This window comes from Mus caroli, unplaced genomic scaffold, assembly GCF_978045245.1.
Source record: "Mus caroli unplaced genomic scaffold, Mus_caroli_1 scaffold_4, whole genome shotgun sequence".
NCBI classification, from domain to species: Eukaryota; Metazoa; Chordata; class Mammalia; order Rodentia; family Muridae; genus Mus; species Mus caroli.
Genome location: NW_028227259.1, coordinates 114511349 through 114530028, shown reverse-complemented (window position 1 = coordinate 114530028; position 18680 = coordinate 114511349). Strand labels below are relative to the sequence as shown.

General features: G+C 50.8%; 1 protein-coding gene across 8 annotated transcripts in view; it reads left to right on the top strand.

The window, feature by feature from the left end:
* The window catches only part of Fbrsl1 (fibrosin like 1), an 89879-nt gene that overhangs the window by 22822 nt on the left and 48377 nt on the right, over positions 1 to 18680 (top strand). For all 8 annotated transcript variants that reach the window (XM_085837022.1, XM_085837021.1, XM_085837020.1 and 5 more), the window contains exons 3-4: positions 7647 to 7751; positions 9546 to 9581. In XM_085837022.1, the coding sequence (XP_085693148.1) occupies positions 7647 to 7751; positions 9546 to 9581 (141 nt within the window). The remainder of the gene's footprint in view (positions 1 to 7646; positions 7752 to 9545; positions 9582 to 18680) is intronic.

Genomic DNA, 18680 nt, shown 5'->3' with positions numbered 1-18680 from the left:
TACTGTCTGTGTGTGTGTACATGTGTATTATAGTAGGAAGTTGTTTTTTTAATATTTTTTATTTTTGGCAATGCGTGCATGCATACAAGGTATCACATTCCCTACACAGCCTTTTCTAGCTCGGCAGCTTCCCCTTTCTAGGCCTCTGTTTCTATCCCTATAAAGAAAGAATGTTCCTAATATCACATATACCTTAAGGGTGTAGAAATGAGAGGTAAAGAGTAAGTCAGCAGGGTGTGTTGACAGTACCCTGTAATTCATCCTTACCTACATAGTAAGTTCAAGGCCACCTTTGGCTGCTTGAGACCTGTCATCAAAAAACATAAAAAGACAAACTGAATTGTGATGGTTACCATTCTCACTATGATTTTGGTGGTTTCTTCTTCTCATACCACTTGGCTGGTTTGAGGCCCAGACCCTGGAGGCTCATCTTGTCCTCGTCTGCAAACCCAGTCCCCTTCCTTAGCACTGCTGTGGCCAAACCAGACCGTTTCAAGTGTCATAGCATTGTGGAAAAGTACCTTGGGGTTGGGGTAAGGAGGTGCATTCAGGACCCAGAGGGCAGGCTGGGAGGAGGCTGCTGAAGTTCCACTGGGCCCCCACAGCTCCATGCAGATCCCCATGGAAGTGAAATGGGACCAGGCTGTGGTTTAGATCTGGGACATCCCTCAAGGCCCATGTTCTAAGGCTCAGCCTTTGGCACTGCTGGGACACAGTTGAACCCTAGAAAGTGGGGCTTAGTAAGAGGGAGTCAGATCATTGGACACATGCTCCTGCAGGGCATCGTAGCTCTCCAGACCCCTGCTAGTCTCTGTCTCTTGTTAACTCCTCATGCCTTTGCCGGGACGTGTTGCCTCACCACAGAACTTACCCGTCTGCATCCTAGAAGGATGTAGAGAAGCCTGAAGATGGCCTGCGCTCAGTTCACAATCATCCCAAACACTGCCCGAGCTTCCCTTCCATTGGGCCTACTGTGCCAGGCAGAGGTGAAGACTCCCTGCTACCAAGCTCTCACGCTGTGAGTTAGGGAGAGAAATCAGCCAGCAGCCTGTTAACTAGTAAGCTTTACATATGGTGACAGAATACTTGAGGTGAACAGCATGTGGGAAAGATAAACTTGGGCTCATGGTTTCAGATCCTCAGTCTGGTCTCTTACCTGTGACTCCTAGGGTTTCCACTGTGTCCCAGCAGTTCCAGAGGCTGGCAAGTGTCCTTTATAGCACATGGGCCTTGAGGGATTAAACCCCACCATGGCCCTGTTTTACTTTCACAGGGATCGGCAGGGAGCTATAGCAACCCAATGAGTCTTTTAAACCACCCGCCAACACACAGAAATGGTATAGTTCTAGAAATAGCAGACAGGGCTTTTGGTAACCCAACTGAGCCCAGAGGAGACGAATATGAAACTTTGCTGACATAAGGGGCTCACTGAAAGGGAATTTCCCAGTTGGAGCCCTAATGCTAATTACAACCATGAGAGTGCTTCTCCTTTCTGGGCTGTGTCTGACATAGCAGAACTTCAGTGCCAGACTGTATAGTGGGCACCCATACGACCAGTGTGAACTCCAGCTTGGTTCCAGGCCCATTTTTCTCCATCCAGGTGTTACTCGGTGGGAAAGCTAGGGATCTCCTAGCACCTTCACCAGGAGGCATGATCTGCCTTGCATGCCTAACAAACACATTTCCATGAATACTCTCTTCCCTTGGTGTCTGTGACCCTTCTCTGGGCTGTCCATCATCCCTGTCTCGGCAGACGCAAAGACATATCTTTTTTAAGACAGATATGGTTCGTGCTTTCTTTCCCCATCTGGGCTCATGTTGTGAGTAAATGATCAGCCAAAGCACAGGTGCGTGGAACTGTGCCTGTAACTGCAACAAAGTGAGGAGCAATAGCAAACCACTTGGAAATTCAACTTGGGACCTCTAGAAAAGAAATGTATGCCCTTAACCACTGAGCCATGGTGCTAATGGGGGAAGAAGCAAATGGAGTGTCTTTGCCAGGCAGATCTGGGGTGCTTGCTTACATGAGTGCTCAGTTCTGAAGGGAGAGGTCTATATGGAGTGCCAGGTCTAGAGCCACAGCCAGGTACCTGTGGAGGGGAAGTGTGGGGTGTAATCAGCAATGCTCAGTGAGTACTGCTGGCCAGGGGTAGGGGACCATCTGGCTTGGAGTCAGCAGAACAGAAATGGTGAGTTTCCCTGCTTTGCTGGCTGAGGTCTTTTGCTGTGCCAGCACCTGTTCTAGGGTCTCAGAAGACATGGGAAGTCAGGACTCAGACCTGACAATGAGTAAGGGTTATGGCTGGGGAAAAGAGAGTATCAGAGATAGTCACAGCTCAGCCTCATTCAGCATGGTCTTGCTCTGCTGAAGTCTGGTTGCAGCACTGTGAGATCCAGTGAGTCAGACTTACTGCCTGGCACAGCTCACTCCAGGAGGGTATCGGTTACTTGGGTAACTTGGGTCAGACCCAAGCTTAGACTCAAGATGTCTATCCCTGGGTAGCCTTCAGAGTCCTTCTGATGACCATGGGTCAGTAGGAGCAGGGGTCAGTCCCCTAAAAAGAATAGGCACACCAGGCGTGATGGTGCACGCCTTTAATCCCAGCACTCGGGAGGCAGAGGCAGGTGGATTTCTGAGTTCCAGGCCAGCCTGGTCTACAAAGTGAGTTCCAGGACAGCCAGGACTATACTGAAAAACCCTGTCTCAAAAAACCAAAAAAAAAAAAAGAATAGGCATAGAGTGACTGCTGAAGGGCCAGAGCATGGGCGCAACATCTATAGAGAATGCACTGTGTGTACAGGACACACCATGTACATATGGTATAATGTGCATATGGGGTGCACTGTACACATAGGATGTATTATGCACATAGAATGCCATGTATTCAAGATGTACTTATGACATACATGGAATACCATACATGCTTACATGCTTGGCATGGTGTGTTCATTTGGCATGCTGCCCATACACGATACACAGTATATGTAGGATGACATGCTGTGCATACAGGATACATTGTATATATAGGATAGCATGTTGTGCATACAGGATACACTGTATATATAGGTTGACATGCTGCAAGTGTATCTCCCACTGGCTCTTCACATGGAACAATGAGGAGCCGACCATGCTTCCACCTCTCTGGCCTATCCTGGGTCTGATGCCTGAGGGAGCTGCTGCCCCTTGCAGGGATTTTCCAGGGATTATAGCAGAAAGTAGCCAGGCAGCCATACTCCTCATCCTCCGTCCAGGAAGTGAACTGCCTTATCCTTGTCTCCCTCTTTCAAGTGTTGAAGTTAGGTGGACTGTAGGAAGCCACAAGTAAAGCATTCCTCTGGGTATGAAACAGTTGAGGTGGTGTGTCTGTCTCCCTATGACTACTCCAGCATGATGGGACTCATCAGACTCCTGCATACCACCCAGGCTATGTCCTGTACTTAACCAGGGTTGCTATTCCTACGGTCTTGTTTGTGTTTTCAGCCTGAATAATGGGATTCCAGGGTCCAGTGGGCCTTTGTGTGTCCCCTTGAAGTGTTCTAGAGCATGAAGGTATCTGGGGAGCAGGTGAGGTGCGTATACTAGATAGTACGCATTTCATGGACAACTTTCTAACTTCTACAAGTGAAAAGGGATACTTCTGGGCCCTTCATCATCTGCTCAGCAACGGATGGCTCAGGGCCCAACCCTTGGACAGGCTAGCTCTGTACCCAAAACCTCAGTGTATCTAAGTACTAGAGTAAACCACATGCTTCCTACCTGGGACAGCAGTTCACTTAGCCCCCAGCCCTGGAAGCAGTGACTTCCACGTGCAGCCTGGTGTTGAGTAGGGGGAAGGAGGCAATTGCTAGAGTCACTGTTGATGGCTGCTGGAGCCCTTTCTCAGCCTGCTAGTCTGGTTGCCCTGGTTAGCGGAACTCTGGAAATTGGCAGGCATTTCTGGGGGGGTTACCAGAAATAAAGCCTGTTTACCACACAACACTGCCCTTGCTTTGGTCCTGCTCATTGGAGTGAGTTAGGACTCTTTTCACTCTGCCCTCCTGTCTGCCCGAGCAGTGTCAGCTGAAGCCCTGTGTGTATTTCAGCCTTTGGCAGGCACTGGTGCCAAGGAGTGGACTCCCCCACTTAAGGACCCACTGATCACATGTGTGGTACCTCAGTTTCTCTGCCTGACTAGTCGGTGACGTGCACACGAGTAACACTGAACAGGTTTGGGTTCAAGTTTCTGTCAGCTTATCGTAGTTTCTATGTCCCATGGCCTACCCAGAAAGAATTACACCAGGAAGGAGGGAGTGTTTCATATGCTGGCAGAGGCTGCTGGATGGTGGGGAAGCAGCCTGGCTCACCAGCCTACTCCATCCAAACTTCTGGACCTTGGGACATGCCAGGCTGCAAGATCAGTGCATTGTAATCTAGCTTGGGAACCCAGCAGGACAATATTGGCCTTTCTTTGAGCTCTTGTGAGCTCTCTCTGTCTGGAGAGACTAATGTTTCACTTCCTGGAACTCTCCTGCCCCCTTGTCTGGAAGCCTTCTTTCTCCTTGCAACTTCCTCATAGATCTGCACAGCCCAGAGCCAAGGGCTGAGTCCCACCAAGAACAATGAAAGCCTGTAGCAAGAGAGGTGGCTCAGTGTTAAAAGCACTGTAATGCTCTTCCAGAGGACTTGGATTCAATTCCCAGCACCTGGGTGGTTGTTCACAGACATCTGTAGTTCCAGTTCCAGGAGATCTGATGACCTCTGGGTCTCTGTGAGCAATGCATGCACATGGTACATACACATACATGTAGGCAAAACACCTCTACACAAAATAAAAATAAACAAATATCAAGGAAAGAGTTATAAACCAGAGAGATGGCTCAGTGGGTAAAGGTACTTGTTGCTAAACCTGGCAACTCGTGCTCAAATTCCTGGAACCCACGTGGTGAAAGGAAAGAAGTGATTTCCCACAAGTTGTCCTCTAAGTTCCACATACGCACTGTGGCCTGCATACTCACATGCATATATACACAACATAGTGTATAAATTAAGATACTACATGAGGCTGGATGAAAGACCAGACATGAGGCTCCATCAACATAGACAGCCTATAAGACTAGTAAAATAACTGTGGTCTCAGAGGTGACCTCAGAAACCCAGAAAGGACTACAAGGAGAGAGGTGGAGACTGAATGTGGCTGTGTCCCCCTGGGGTGCATGTGCAGTTGCATGGACTCCATGTTGGCGGACATCCAAGCCCAAGAGAACTGCTCAGAAGTACCTGCCCGCCCATGGGTTTGTAAGGGAGCTCTGTGTGTCCGCACAGTACCTGTGTTCCTCCCTGAGACTGGGCTTCCAGCCATTCCCTGTAAACCCCCTGGGCCACTGAGGTTGCACAGGAGCCTGTAGGCCATAGTCACCCAGACGTGTTGCAGGAGCAAACTTCAAATGATTGGAGCAGCCTTGACCTCTGTTCCATGTCTGAAGCCTCCTAAACGGGAGCCTACAAACTGGCCCACCTTTGTCCATCCGAGTGGTTGTGTCACAGAACAAATGGAACACTGCCCACCATAGAGCAGCCCTTTGGTGGCCCTCCTACCTCTCTCTGCAGTTTGCCCTCTTAGCACGTGCTGCTGGCTTTCAGGCTGGCTTTTTTTCCCCCTTACAGTAACTGGGAGCCATATGATTTTGAAGGCCCCATGCATGGAGGGGTGTGTGTCTGTCCGTTGTCCAGAAGGGCCCAGTGTACAAGAGCTCAGGGCACGTTGGCTTGTAGAGCTGGTTATTTGGGTGGGTGAGTGGATGGACTGGTGGCTGGTCTACAAGGCCTAAAAGTAGGTATGAGTATAGCTATCCTCACCTGCCCCCCTCCCCCCGAAAACAAGCCACTTTCTGACTCCAGGCAGACAGAGGTCCAGGTATACTGATTTCATCCTTCCATAAATGCCGGAGATGGAAGCATGGTATCTCCCTGCCTCTGGCATAGCTCATAGGAAACTTCCTCAGAGTGAGTAAAAAACCAGAAACACCAAAGGGCAAGCAGGTGGCGCTGTTTTGGATCCACCTGGTTACAACTGTCCCATGTGTCTGTGACAGCAGTGGTTTCCAGAATACAGGACTCAGCTCTATAAAACTGCAGGAAGTGGGGTTAACAGCCCACATCACCTACAGGGTTCCACCATAGAGTCCTAGGGTACAGTACTCACTCCAGAGTTTGGCTTAGAGAAAAGATGGCTTCTGTAGGTATGTGTCAAGCAGAAAGCATGCCCAGCGTCCTCACAGTCCAACTGCATTGGTGTGTATTTCAGCCCTCACGAGTTGCCAGTGAGTCTTTGCCCACCATGGGTCAGAAGAGAGAACACCCCCACGGCAGTCAACCTGATGACAGAGATACCAGTAGATTCTCACTTGGTCTAGTAATGAAAAGTCCCTATAGAGTTAGTTCAGTCAGTGACTGGGATCACCTCCAGCTCCTCAGGCTGGGCTATTTCCTCTGCAGTCCACCAGCGTTCACGTCACTGGGGCCTTAGACGTATGCCTGGGTGAACATGCATTAACATCCAGGCAGTGCCTTGGCCTTGGTACTCTATTAGCTCCCATAGGAAAGACGTGTGGATCCCTGCGAGTCCGGGGCTGGGGAGAAGTTGGCAGTTCCAGGGCTAAACTGGCTCTAAGGCTGGCACATGCTTATGGAGAAATGACTGACTGGATTCGAAGGACTTTGACCAAATCCATACCAGTGTGGCTCTGGGATGTAAGATCAGGAGAGGTATCAGGTGCAAGCAAGATGAATGTTCATGTGCTTTCACATAGCCCCCCTACTGTCCAGTGCTAGCCAAACACTGCACCCAGGAGTGTTCCCCATTAAACAGACCAGAGAACTGGACTGGGCAGAAGTATGAGGTCATCATGTTTGGGGCTGGAAGGTGGCCTCTGCAAATAGTCCCAGAATGCTATGAGCTGTTGTAGGTGGGTGTTCCTGCTGGTGCTGGTATCATCTGTCGCTTTGTTCTAGATCTGGTTCCAGCCTTCTCTAAGAAAACTAAGGTTGTCCAAAGGGCTGTTCCAAACAGCCATCAGTCTCAGAATGTATAAGACATTAACTATAGCAAGTGTCAGCTAGTCCCTGGGATGTTTGCTTGTGCCTACCGCAGTGTTTCAGCTCCATCCTGCAAATTGGCAAATTGAGGCCAAGAAGTAGCTCAAGATCACATACTAAGGAGTTGCCGTGACTCCCGCAGGAGGCATTGTGGGTGCATGGGTGTAATGTCGCAATGTGTAGGAAGGGCAGCCCAGCCCAGCATAGATAGATAGCCTCAGCAGGAAGAGAGGCCAGGCTGCGGACAGGGAGAGCAGGCCTGGTTTAGTCTCTCAGTCCCCTGGGGTAGCTTCAAAGAGCCAGTGATGGTGTGGCTCCTTGGGGCATTTCGTTCCTGTCCTGTCTGGTATTGAATTTGCAAACCTGGCCCCACATCTTTCTGTTCTTGACGACTCTCCCAACAGACAGACCCATTTCCTCAAGTTAAGGGGAAATGTCCTCCTGCCCCACTTGCCACTTCCAGCCCTGGAATGAAACTACCAGCTCCAGTTTGTGGGGAGGGTATAACCCTAGCCAGGAAGTCTTGTTGGTCAGTGCGTGTTTGTCTGAGACTTTTTCTCCCTGTCCCCAGATGAAGGTCACAATGGCCAGAGGGGGTGACCGGAACAGTGACGATGACAGTGTCCTTGAAGCTTCCAGCTCTCAGCGTAGCAGCTCGAGGGAGCAGCTAAGCGATGTGAGTACCCCCCCCAACTGACACCCTGGTGTCCCCCTGCAGGTGTCCCATGACTCTGACCATGCCTGGCAGTTTACTTGGAGGCTGCTTGTGAGCAATTAGCAGTTTGTCTTCCTTCTGCAAAGCAAAGTAGGACCTCAGCAGTAGGAAGGTTTAAACGAAGGGCAGTAGTTAGGAGCTGGCAGGAGCCCATCTGGAATACTAAGTATCTCATCGTGCAGAGTGTAGCAGCCTGAGAAGTAGCCCTGTAACCCTAAGGTGGGCATCCTTGTGCCCTAGGGCAGGCAGATGCTACACCAACATTCTGCAGTGATATCTGGGTAGACACAATTCCACAAATGTGTCTGAATCCATCCATAGGTGGCATGCCATGTCTGAAACACCAGGTGCTACCTCGCCCAAAGCAGAGCAGACAGCTGCACATCTTGGCGTGGGCCCTGAGGTACTTTGGACTGGAGGTGCTGGGTAGGGGTGCATATGCGGTGAGAGAGCACCCTGGGTACTAGGTCTCTGGGATAGTCGGCCACAAAGCCAGGTGGAAGGAGGCTGGAGCCAATCAGGCTCACTGGAAATGAGTTATAGGCTATGACTCAAGAACTGGGGTAGAAACAGAAGGGCCACCCGTGGGGTGCTGACTCAGGAGATGGCTGCTGACACCAACCCTGCCCAGCTCCCAAAGTGGCCTCAGGGTGGTACTTTTTTTTTTTGAAGGACTAAATTGAATGAGCCGTGTCTCATTATCATTTAAATAGGGGATTGGGGGTGCAGCCTGCTGCCGCAGAGGGAGGCATAATTGCCAGGCTCCTGATCTTGTTGCCGCAAGATGGGAAAATAGGCTGGTAATTGTCTGGGGCCGCAGGGCTGCCCTAGTTAGCACTCTAATTGCGGCCCAGGATGAATGAAGCTGCATTCTGAACACAGCTCGATGTGAAGCTGAGAACTCACCAATTATGCCCCACCCCCACCCTATCAGCTGCCTGGGGCTGGCAGGTGGGACCCAAACGGGAGTAGGTTTGTCAGTGATCTATAGGAAGGATATCAGTGATTGGTTGGTTGCTTTGAAGGAAGGGAGGATTGTAGCTTGGCCTACTAGCTTCCATTTCCCCTTGCTGACTCTGTTTCCCCATCTTATTGTCTCACCAGTCATCATGAAGTTCCTCCTGCCACCTGACCCCTACTATCGCTCTGCAGGAGCTCAGCCTCTCCTTGCCCGCTGCGCCCTGCCCCCTCACCCTACCCTGAGACACACCACACACACACACACACACACACACACACACACACACACACACACACACACGATTGAACCTACTCTGTGGCCTATCTTTGGAACTATGGAATCCCTGGCAGCTTGAGCTGCTCCTGGGTCCTCACGCCAGCCTCCATTATGGTTGTTGGCTAACCCTCAAGCCACGTGACCTTTAGGGCCCATGCTATCACACTCCTCCAGAAGCTCCAGCAGAAGTGGTGACAGATCAGCCAAGGGTCTTCCTGCTGCACTTTGGGGGACAGTTTTAGTTAGCATCCTAGTCCCAAGGGAGCTGTGGATAGGCTAAGGGCATCCCTATAGGGCCACTCAGAGCTGTTGCCATAACCGCTGGCCTGGCTACATCAGAAGGGAGACTACTACTTCAGAGGAGGCCCCAGAAGCTCTCTGGTGCAGGAGAAGGCTATGCTTATCCCAGTTCCCCGGCTCCAGTGAGGCCTTACTGGCCCTAGGGTCTGTTGCCTGTCTGCTGGGGCCGCTGGCTGTGGCCTAGCCTGCCATTGACTGTCTCTTTCCTTTTCCCACAGAGCTCGGCACAGGCGGTTTCTGGGAGAGGCTACTCAGTAAGTCTCCAGCCCCTCCCCCTTTGTTGTCCTTGTCCTTGCCTCAGGGCCATCCTTCAGCTGAAGGTTTCTCACAGCTCCAGTGCCTAGAGGGTCCCACCACCCTGGAATCTTCTCCTTTAGAATCCTGGTTGGTTCTGACCTCAGCAGCTTCCTGGCAGGCACTGAGCTTGGGACACATACCTAAGACAGAGTCTCCAGGACTTTGGCCAGGAATCTGAAGTGGGTCCCTGTGAAGGTGAGCAGGGTGCCAGGAAGTGGGGGGCCCAGATCTGCTAATGAGGTGAGCGGGTCTGGCTAGGGAGAAGTCCGTGGCATGCGAGCAGCCGTATTCCAGCTCTCAGCCCCGTCTGCCTCCTGAAGGGCTGGGGCTTAGGCTGGAAACTGAGAGGTCCAAAGCTACTGTGTGCAGAAACTGTGGGGAGATGAATGTGTGCCCAAATGGTGGACTTGTGGCCCAAGGAGAGCCTCATAGGGATGGGGCAGTATGGCATTCAGCAAGCTCAGGCTGCAAACATCTTGTGTGGGCAGGCATACCCACGTCTACCGGAGGGGCTTGACACATGCTCAGTGAGGTCCACTAGGGGCATGATCTCAGGTGCAGGCAAGTCCCTCATCTACCTGAGCTTGTGGAGTGGCCCTGGCACTGACCAGAGCAGCTCCTGCACCTCCTCATGGCTTGCTTCATTTTCCCTTAAGTATGGAGAGAAACATTAATGACACCATAAATCCCAGAGCTTCATAAAAGCCATTCCTGCAGATTTATAGGCGTTTTGGCTCATTGGAGGACTGGGGCTGGGACTCCGCCTGCCTCATCCCTGCAGCCCTGATTTACTGCCAGTTAGGGCCTGCCTAGTTCACTCTCTAAATCACAGTGGCTTTTTATGGGGGTATGTAGTTAACCCATTTGTTACCCAGTGGGGCCTATCAGAGCAGCTCTCCCAACCCTGGTGTCTACCCTGGGATTCCTGGACACTGGAAAGAAAACAAGGAAGAATTGGGCCAGCAGCTCAGGCTCAGTAGACCTTTCAGAGACCAGAGCAAGGTGGGGCTACCTGCCTTGGCTGGAGGAGAGACCTGGCCTCTTCTTCATCTGCATTTCCCACTCCCCTAACCTCATCTCTTCCATTGTCCACCTGAGGTAAGAATGCCAAGGCTCATCAGACCTTGCTCCACTTCCAGCACGGGTTTGACTGAAAATATCCAGTATTTGGGCCTTTGATCACAGGGGCTATGGACACCCTGGAGAGGTGACTCCTGTAGGTGGCCATCGAAAGGGATCTTTCATGGTGGGACTTGGGCAGCCTTGTTCACACCTGAGCACTGAGAACAGCAGCCCTTGAGACTGATTGTGATGCCCCCAGTTTGATGGACAGGCCTTCTCTGTCATCCTTCCCTGTGTAATGATCTCATGCTCCTGAAAATGGCTCTGTGGCCAGGACTTTGTTGGAAACTGGGAATTAAGCCATCTTTTTTTTTTTTTTTAAGATTTATTCATTCTATTTTATGTATGTGAGTACACTGTAGCTGTACAGATGGTTGTGAGCCTTCATGTGGTTGTTGGGAATTGAATTTTTAGGCCCTCTTCTCTCTTTGGTCGGTCCCGCTCACTCAATCCCTGCTTGCTCCCGTCCAAAGATTTATTTATTATTATAATTAAGTACACTGTAGCTGTCTTCAGACTCACCAGAAGAGGGTGTCAGATATCATTTCAAGTGGTTGTTAGCCACCATGTGGTTGCTGGGATTTGAACTCAGGACTTTCGGTAGAGCAGTCAGTGCTCTTACCCACTGAGCCATCTCGCCAGCCCTCTAAGGCATCTTTATAGAGGGCTCCAGTACCAGAACCTGCTGCCAGTACTCGGAACCATGAGAGTTGAAGCAGCTGGCACTGGAGTCAGGCCATGCATATCTGGGCTAGCACTTGGGCACAGGTTTAAATCTAGACCCCATATCTGTCATCTGCATGTCCATGGGTCTGAAGCATCCCATGGGTAGGAAGAATGCTACATCTTGTACATTCTCCTGATGCAGTGGCCCTGTGTGACACTAACATTTGCACAGAGACTCTACAGCTAATCCAAGTTGATAATAAGTGATCTCTGGCCTGCCTGTGACCTGAGTCCCCTGGAGTGTCTGGGGCATCACTGCTCTGAGCTACCTGGCCATTTTTGTGCTTCCAAGTCCACAATCATCATACAAAACTTCTCCCCAAGACCTTGCTTTTCTATTTTCTTTAAAAGCCTACAATTAGCCTGCCAGATGCTTGTCGTTTAGCCCCCTGTGTCAGCTGCATAAGAGTGACAGATGGTGGCAGGAAGGGAAGCAACTGGTCCGCAGTGTGACTGTAGGGTTCTCATCTGAGCAACAGACGTAGAAGGGCCTTGGAACCTGCACAGCCTATGCCCTAGCATATGCAGGTGTATTAGAGCTGGCTTGAATCAACAGATCTCTAGGGTCTTCCTGTGTAGAATTTCCTGCTCCAGAGTGCCATTGTGAGCCCTGATGATTGCAAGCTATCTCTACCTGGGACCTTGTGTCAATTTGTCCTATGGGTTCAGATGGGAGCCGAGCCCCAGGCAGGCAGACAGCGGGAGACAATGCCCAGTCTTAGCAGCAGGTTATATGTTTAAATGTGTGTTGCATGTAAGTGGGGCTCTATGCGTTATCTAGATCATGTGGCTCTCTGGCTTTTGTATGTAGTATCTGTTGTTTCTCCTTGGCCTGTGTATCTGTTTTTGTTGTCTGTGGTTTATGCATTCCTATGTATCTGTAGACATTACTCATGCGTCCTTCTGGCCTCTCAGGGGATCCCGATTTCTTACTGAATTTGTGTGCGACGCTGGCTCTGCAGCACTGGCATGCTTGTGGACATGGGCGTGGTGTACGCTCCCCGACCTGCCCCCACCTGAGCACTTCCTCTCCTTTCCCGAGAGCATCAGTGTGCTGACACCACTGTGTATCTCTAAGGTAGCTCTAATGTCTCTTTGTGTTGAGATAAGGCCCTCTCTGTGTAGCTGTCACACAATCCATTTATGTAGACTGAACTTGAATTTACAGAAATTCACCTGTCTCCCCAGTGCCAGGACTAAAGGCACACCCCACCATGCCCAGCTTCAGACTCCATTCTTTTAAATCAATGAATTTTGTAATACTAGGATTTGAATTCAGGGCCATGTACACACTAGACAAGCATTCTCCCACTACACTACATCCCCAACCTGCAAACTGTGTTAAAAGTATGTTCATTTTGCTGAGATTTATCCTCAAGAAAATCCCCAGTTACTGCTCACCCTGTAAGGTGAGCACCACCTCCCCAAGATGCCACCAAATGTTTGTTAGTGCCATGAAATTAGTCAGAAAGTGATTTTCTTAGTCTGCTTGCTCACAGCCAAGGGTGTGGTGATGTGTCTCCTGAAAAGTGAGGCTCACAGGCTTCCTTCATGGAGAAAAATGAGACCAGTTTCTATACGTAAGAATTGCCAAAGAATGTTCTAGAACTGCCCCTGCCCAGCAAGTATAGGCGCTGTCCAGGATCGGGAGCAGAGGAGGCGGCAGTAGCCATAGCAGAGCTGAACCGACCAGCGCTGATATGATGCAGACTGGAGACCTAGCTAGCCTGTAATGTGGAAATTAAATTTTTGATATTACTCTTGCTCTTCAGATGAGGTCTCAAGGACTGAAGAGGCTACAGAACATATCTGCCAGGCTTTGGCTTCAGGGAGAGTTTGCTGGGTCCAAGGTCTACACCTCTCTCCATTACCCAAACACATTACCCATGGTCCTCCACATGGCATTTTGGCCCAGAGTTCCCTAAGTACCTTGTCACTGTTAGAAAGGTGCTGTTGTTTGAGTGTCCTGCCTAGACCCCCCCCCCTTGGTGCCTGGAGCACCATCAGGAGCCCTGGTAGCCCCCAGACAGCCTTCCCTGTGGTCTCCCTTTTGCCTTCTGATCTTTTCCATTGTAGGGGCCTAGTTACAGATATGAGAAAGGAATTGCCATTTCTTTACCCTTCTCCTTCAGTAAGTGCTCAGTGAGCATCTCCTGCGTGTCAGCCACAGTAGCACCAACAGCGGTGACAGCAAATGCATGGCTGCCTGAGCAACGCTCGCCTCACAGGCTCGAAAAGTCTCTAGCCTCCATCACACTGGTCTCATCAGGTCAGCTGCATCCCTGCTTCTGGTCTTAGGTAACCGCCGCACCTGCCGGGTATGAATACTTCCCAAGCATCCTCAGTAACTCGTGTTGGGAGCCTGATATGAATGGGGAGTGAGAGGAAAAGTAGAAGGGCCAGGTGGGGTAACCTTGCCTACATCACGTGGCAGGGGTAGGCCTGTGTAAGCTGTGCCTAAGGGCAGCATAGGAAGGCCCTGCAGTAGAAGCCTACGTATGCTTGAGGAGCACAGACAGGTGATGGTTCTGATGAAGAAGCCATGGAGCTGGGGTTCCTGTCAGTGGGGCCAGGGAAGCTCTGACTGTGGTGCAGCATAAGAGAGTCATTGCAGGCTTAACAGGAGAATAGGATGTGGTGAGAAAGTTGCACTGCCTTCTTCCCAGTCTTGATGGTTAGAGTAGGTAAGGATGCTTTTGGGTGAGAGCAAAGCTCAAGGGGGGGGGGGGGGGAGTCAGGATCCCACCAGCAAGCAGTACCTTCCAGAAAAGTCCCCTTGGCACCTGTCATGGGGTATAATTAGCTGATTATTATTATATTGCCTTTGAGCAATTTCAAAGGTTTTTATTTTTATTCTTCTTTTCTTTATTCTCCTTTTTTAAAATTATTTTTATTTTGTATGTGTATGCATATATAAATTTATGTGTATCATGTGCTTCTAGGTGGTGCCTTTGGAGGCCAGAAGAGGGCTTTAGATCCTATCGAACTGGAGTTACAGGTGGCTATGAGCCGCCCAGTGTAGGTGCTGTAAACTCAACCCAGATCCTCTGCAAGAGCAGGACGTGCTGCTCGGGTTTTTTGTTTGTTTGTTTGTTTGTGTTTGTTTTTTGTTTTGTTTTGTTTTGTTTTTTCAAGACAGGGTTTCTCTGTATAGCCCTGGCTGTCCTGGAACTCACTCACTCTGTAGACCAGGCTGGCCTCGAACTCAAATTCGCCTGCCTCTGCCTCCCGAGTGCTGGGATTAACGGCGTGCGCCCCATGCCCGGCTGGACGTGCTGCTCTTAACTGCTGAGCCATCCCTCTTGTCCTTCAAAAGATAACTTTAGTTAGATTGTAAACCGCTAATACCTGTGTGAGCCACTTCCTTCTCAACCCATCCCACTAAATACCCTTACACTAAAGAGTCACTAAGCTCTGCTGAACCTGGGGTGCACTTCTCACTGCCCCCTGTGTTTCAAATCCGGAAATGTGCAGCAGAATGCTGGTAGGGCTGTGGCACTTAAAAGCCAAAGCAGTTCTCTGCTATATTAACAGACAGGGTGACGCTCCCGTATCAGAAGCCTCTCATCACATATTTGCCTAACAAATAGGCCTGAGGGTGATGTTGTGAAGCTTGTGAGAAATTCAGTCCATATATCCGGAGTTCACACAGGATACTGCAGGACACCTATAGCTATCTCTCAGCATGTGGGCCCTCTGGCATCTGCCAGACCAGCCGGTTTCATCTATGTATTTTCAAACTGAGACTGGTGCTTGGTGCTTCTGTGAAGAGACCATTAGGGTCACCTCATATGATCTGCATGGCTGATATGTTGATTACAGGGACCCTACCTCTTACACCAGGCCTGGACACACAATGACTGTCTGCAGTGTGCAGGGCTCATAGCATGCAGGAGACAAAGGTTTTATCCCAGGAGCTCAGCTCCTGTGAGCCTGAGATTCCCTTCCACAGCTTGAAGGATCCTCAGAGACTGAGTGTAAACAGGAGCACTGCTCACTACTGGAGGAGTTTGTCCTGAAGATGTTTGTCCTGAAGATTTTGAGACCACATGTTCCCTGGGCATTAGCCTCTTCTTGAGGTGTCACCTCAGCCTTCAGCCAAGGTGCCAGTCTCTGCAGACTTCAAAGTTGTAGGGACCCTGCCTGATTACAGGAATAGTCAAAGGAAGGGCTACAGTCAGTGGAAAGGGGAACAGACCCCAGACAGGCTACTACCTGTCCCTGTACCCATCCTGTGTGGCTGGCATGGGGACCCCCTCACCTAGTGAAGTTATCACACGTGGGCCACCTGGCTTGGAGCACAGTCCATCCAGAGCTCTAGGCACTCTGCTGTACCCTCACTCCACACCACGAGCATCCTTTTCATCGCCACCCCCATACCTGTTCTTTGCTGAGGAAAGTCTCCATTGCCACTGTGGCACTAATCTTATCCTGGGTCCTTAGGGGTAGACGTAGTGGAGGCTGTGCTTCCCTCCTTCCAGACCATGTGAACCTGCTCTGTGCCTGCAGAGAAGAGCCAGTGTGGCTCCTCAAAGCCCACCCTCAGAGTACATGAGGTTCCAGCCTGAGAGTCCTGAGTGGGCAGCACTGTCCTGTTCAGGATGTCTGAGGGCCAAGAACCCTGTGGAAGGTATTCTCTATCACATGGATACTCTCCTTTGTCCTGGACCAGGGATGAAGCCTCTTTAGTGCTGTGAGCTGCTGGACTCCACACCCAGCCCTGCAATTTTCCTTCTGGGTCTGAGGATGGGTCTGGACACTGTGCTTTGATTTGGCTGAGCTGGGACTGACTGGCTTGGCTTGCTCCTCTGTGCAATGGCCTAAGGATGCATCTGCTTCCCTCAAAGCGAGGACTTGCCTGCCTCTGGAATACCTGTGGGTGTCACTGAGTCCCTAGGTTATGCTCAAACACTCCAGAGCCCAACAGTAGGATCTAAGCAGTCAGGGCTGTTCTGCCTTGGAAGCATAGACTTGAATCTCTCTGTGAGCATCCCCTCTTCTGTGCCAGTGACTCTGTCCTGGTCAGAGTCACATGTCTGCCTCAGCCTTGTAGCCCTGTAGTGCAGGCTCTGTATTCATGAGGCAGGTTTATGACATCCATCGTGCTGTTCCATGGGCCACTTCCAAGTGATCATAATTTAAACAAAAGCAATAAACCTGCCAGCCTCTCTCTGGAGCAAGGCAGGGGACTGGGGGCACCTACTCCTCTCCTCCTAAGCTCAGCACAGGAGTCTTTAAAGCTGGAGCAGCGACTGAACCTATGCCTCCCATTCATCAACCTTGTAGAATGACGAAGTCTGAGCGCACCAGCTTGGGCACAGTTGTGCTCTGCTGATTCCCTCCCCAGGCAGGACTAGAGATGTGGCTACCAGTCCAGAGGAAGCCCTACAGGGATAGAACTGCTCCTGCAGGGATATTGCACACAGAAGGCACGGCAATGAGCCTGGCAGTGGTGGCTCATGCCATTAATCCCAACCCTGTGGAAGCAGAGGCTGGCGGACCTGTGAGTTCTAGGCCAGCCTGATCTACAGGCTCTCCATCCATGACAGCCAGAGAAGCAAACCCCTGTCTCGAAACAAACAACCTCCTCCCCCCAAAATAAAAGATGGGTAAGTGACTTCAGAGTAACTACTTAGAAGGAAGAAAAATGGCACCAGGTTATGCTGGAGAGAGGTATCACCCTAGTGGTTTGAGATGGATAGCACTGGGTTGTTGCGGAGAGACCACCCCAGTGGCCAGAGGTGGGACTCGGGAGAAATAACAAGCGGTTGGGTGAGGGCTCTACACAGTAGTATTTTGGTGTATTCAGGGAACTGGAAGAAGGTGAGTGTTGCCAGATGAGCCCAGAGAACCAGAGTGTGGAGGTGAGGGACTGTGAGGCAGTATACCTGTCCTTATCTGCATGCATTGGGTTAGATGGTAAAGAAGACAGGACTCCCAAGACTGAGGCCATGGTGCCAGGTGAGGACTGTTTCAGTGGCTTAGATGCAACTGGAGCTGGGTCACCGCTGGAGACGTCTCCCTGGTTAGCTTAGAGTCATCACCAGCCAGTATGTAGGCAAGTCTTGTAGGGTCTGGGAGATGACAGTCCAACCATAGGCTGTGATGCTGGGCATTGGGGCATTACATACGACATGTGGGTGTGTGGTTCTGTTTTAAGGCGATGTAGGTGCGACACGAACCAGAGCATTTCTGAGGACTTCTCTTCTCCCACAGTATTCCCGTCACCTCTAAAAGTTCCTCCATGTTATCTTATTTCAGAGTGGCAGTTGACTTTTGAAAGAGGCATCAAATTCATCTTATAGATTTAGAAACAGGCACACATCAAATCCCCGGTATGAACATTGCACTGGGAAGTAGTGGTCCCCTGGAGGGCCATGTCTAAATGGGGACAGTGGTCATGGTCCTTCCCTGTCCCATTTTACCCCTAGAGACAGGACATGACTCTGCAGAGACTACCCCAACCCTCTACTCACAGTGGCGTCTGGTTTGAGAAGTCCTGTCACTGTTTCTGACTCATGATTTGTGTAGTTCAGCCATCAAGTGACTCTACCCTCAGAGTGAGGACATGAGCTGGTGGCTGGGCTGGACTGGAGGCCATCATGACTGTGTTTGTACCTGGTCCTGGCCAGGGTCTTCTAAGGCCCCTTCTCAGGGTCCGCCCAAGGGAAAGTCGGGTGTCTCGGCTGCTGGAGACTGGAGCCAGTTGTAGCTAACTCAGCCTAGGCAGGCCCAGGTCAGACCAGTCACACTGCTCCAGGCTAGGGATAGACCTAGTTCCACAAGGATACCATTTTCCCCAGGGGCTTCCCTAGCTTTCCCTGTGCCCTAAGCTGCCTGGGCCTCTGGGCTTTGCTGTGAGAATTGAAACAGCTCATGGGTTAGAGGCTCCACTTCTCTGCCCAGCTCTCCAGTATTGGACGGTGGAGCTATAGGGCTAGGCTCCTTTGGCACATCGGGCATGAAACCTTCAGACAACACTGTGTACCATGGCCGAATGCAAAGAGAGTCTCCCACACTCTTCCCTGGCCCAGAAGCCTATCAGGTCCTGCCTTCAGGCTGGAGTCACTGGGCCCTTTGGGCAGTTGAGTGCTGACCCAGTACAGCTGCGTCTCACTCCGTGGCCTTAGGTCCCCATAGATAGGTCAGAGGGTCAACAAGGAGATGGAGCACCCCTCACCCCGAGCAGTTCTGACTCAGAAGTGCTG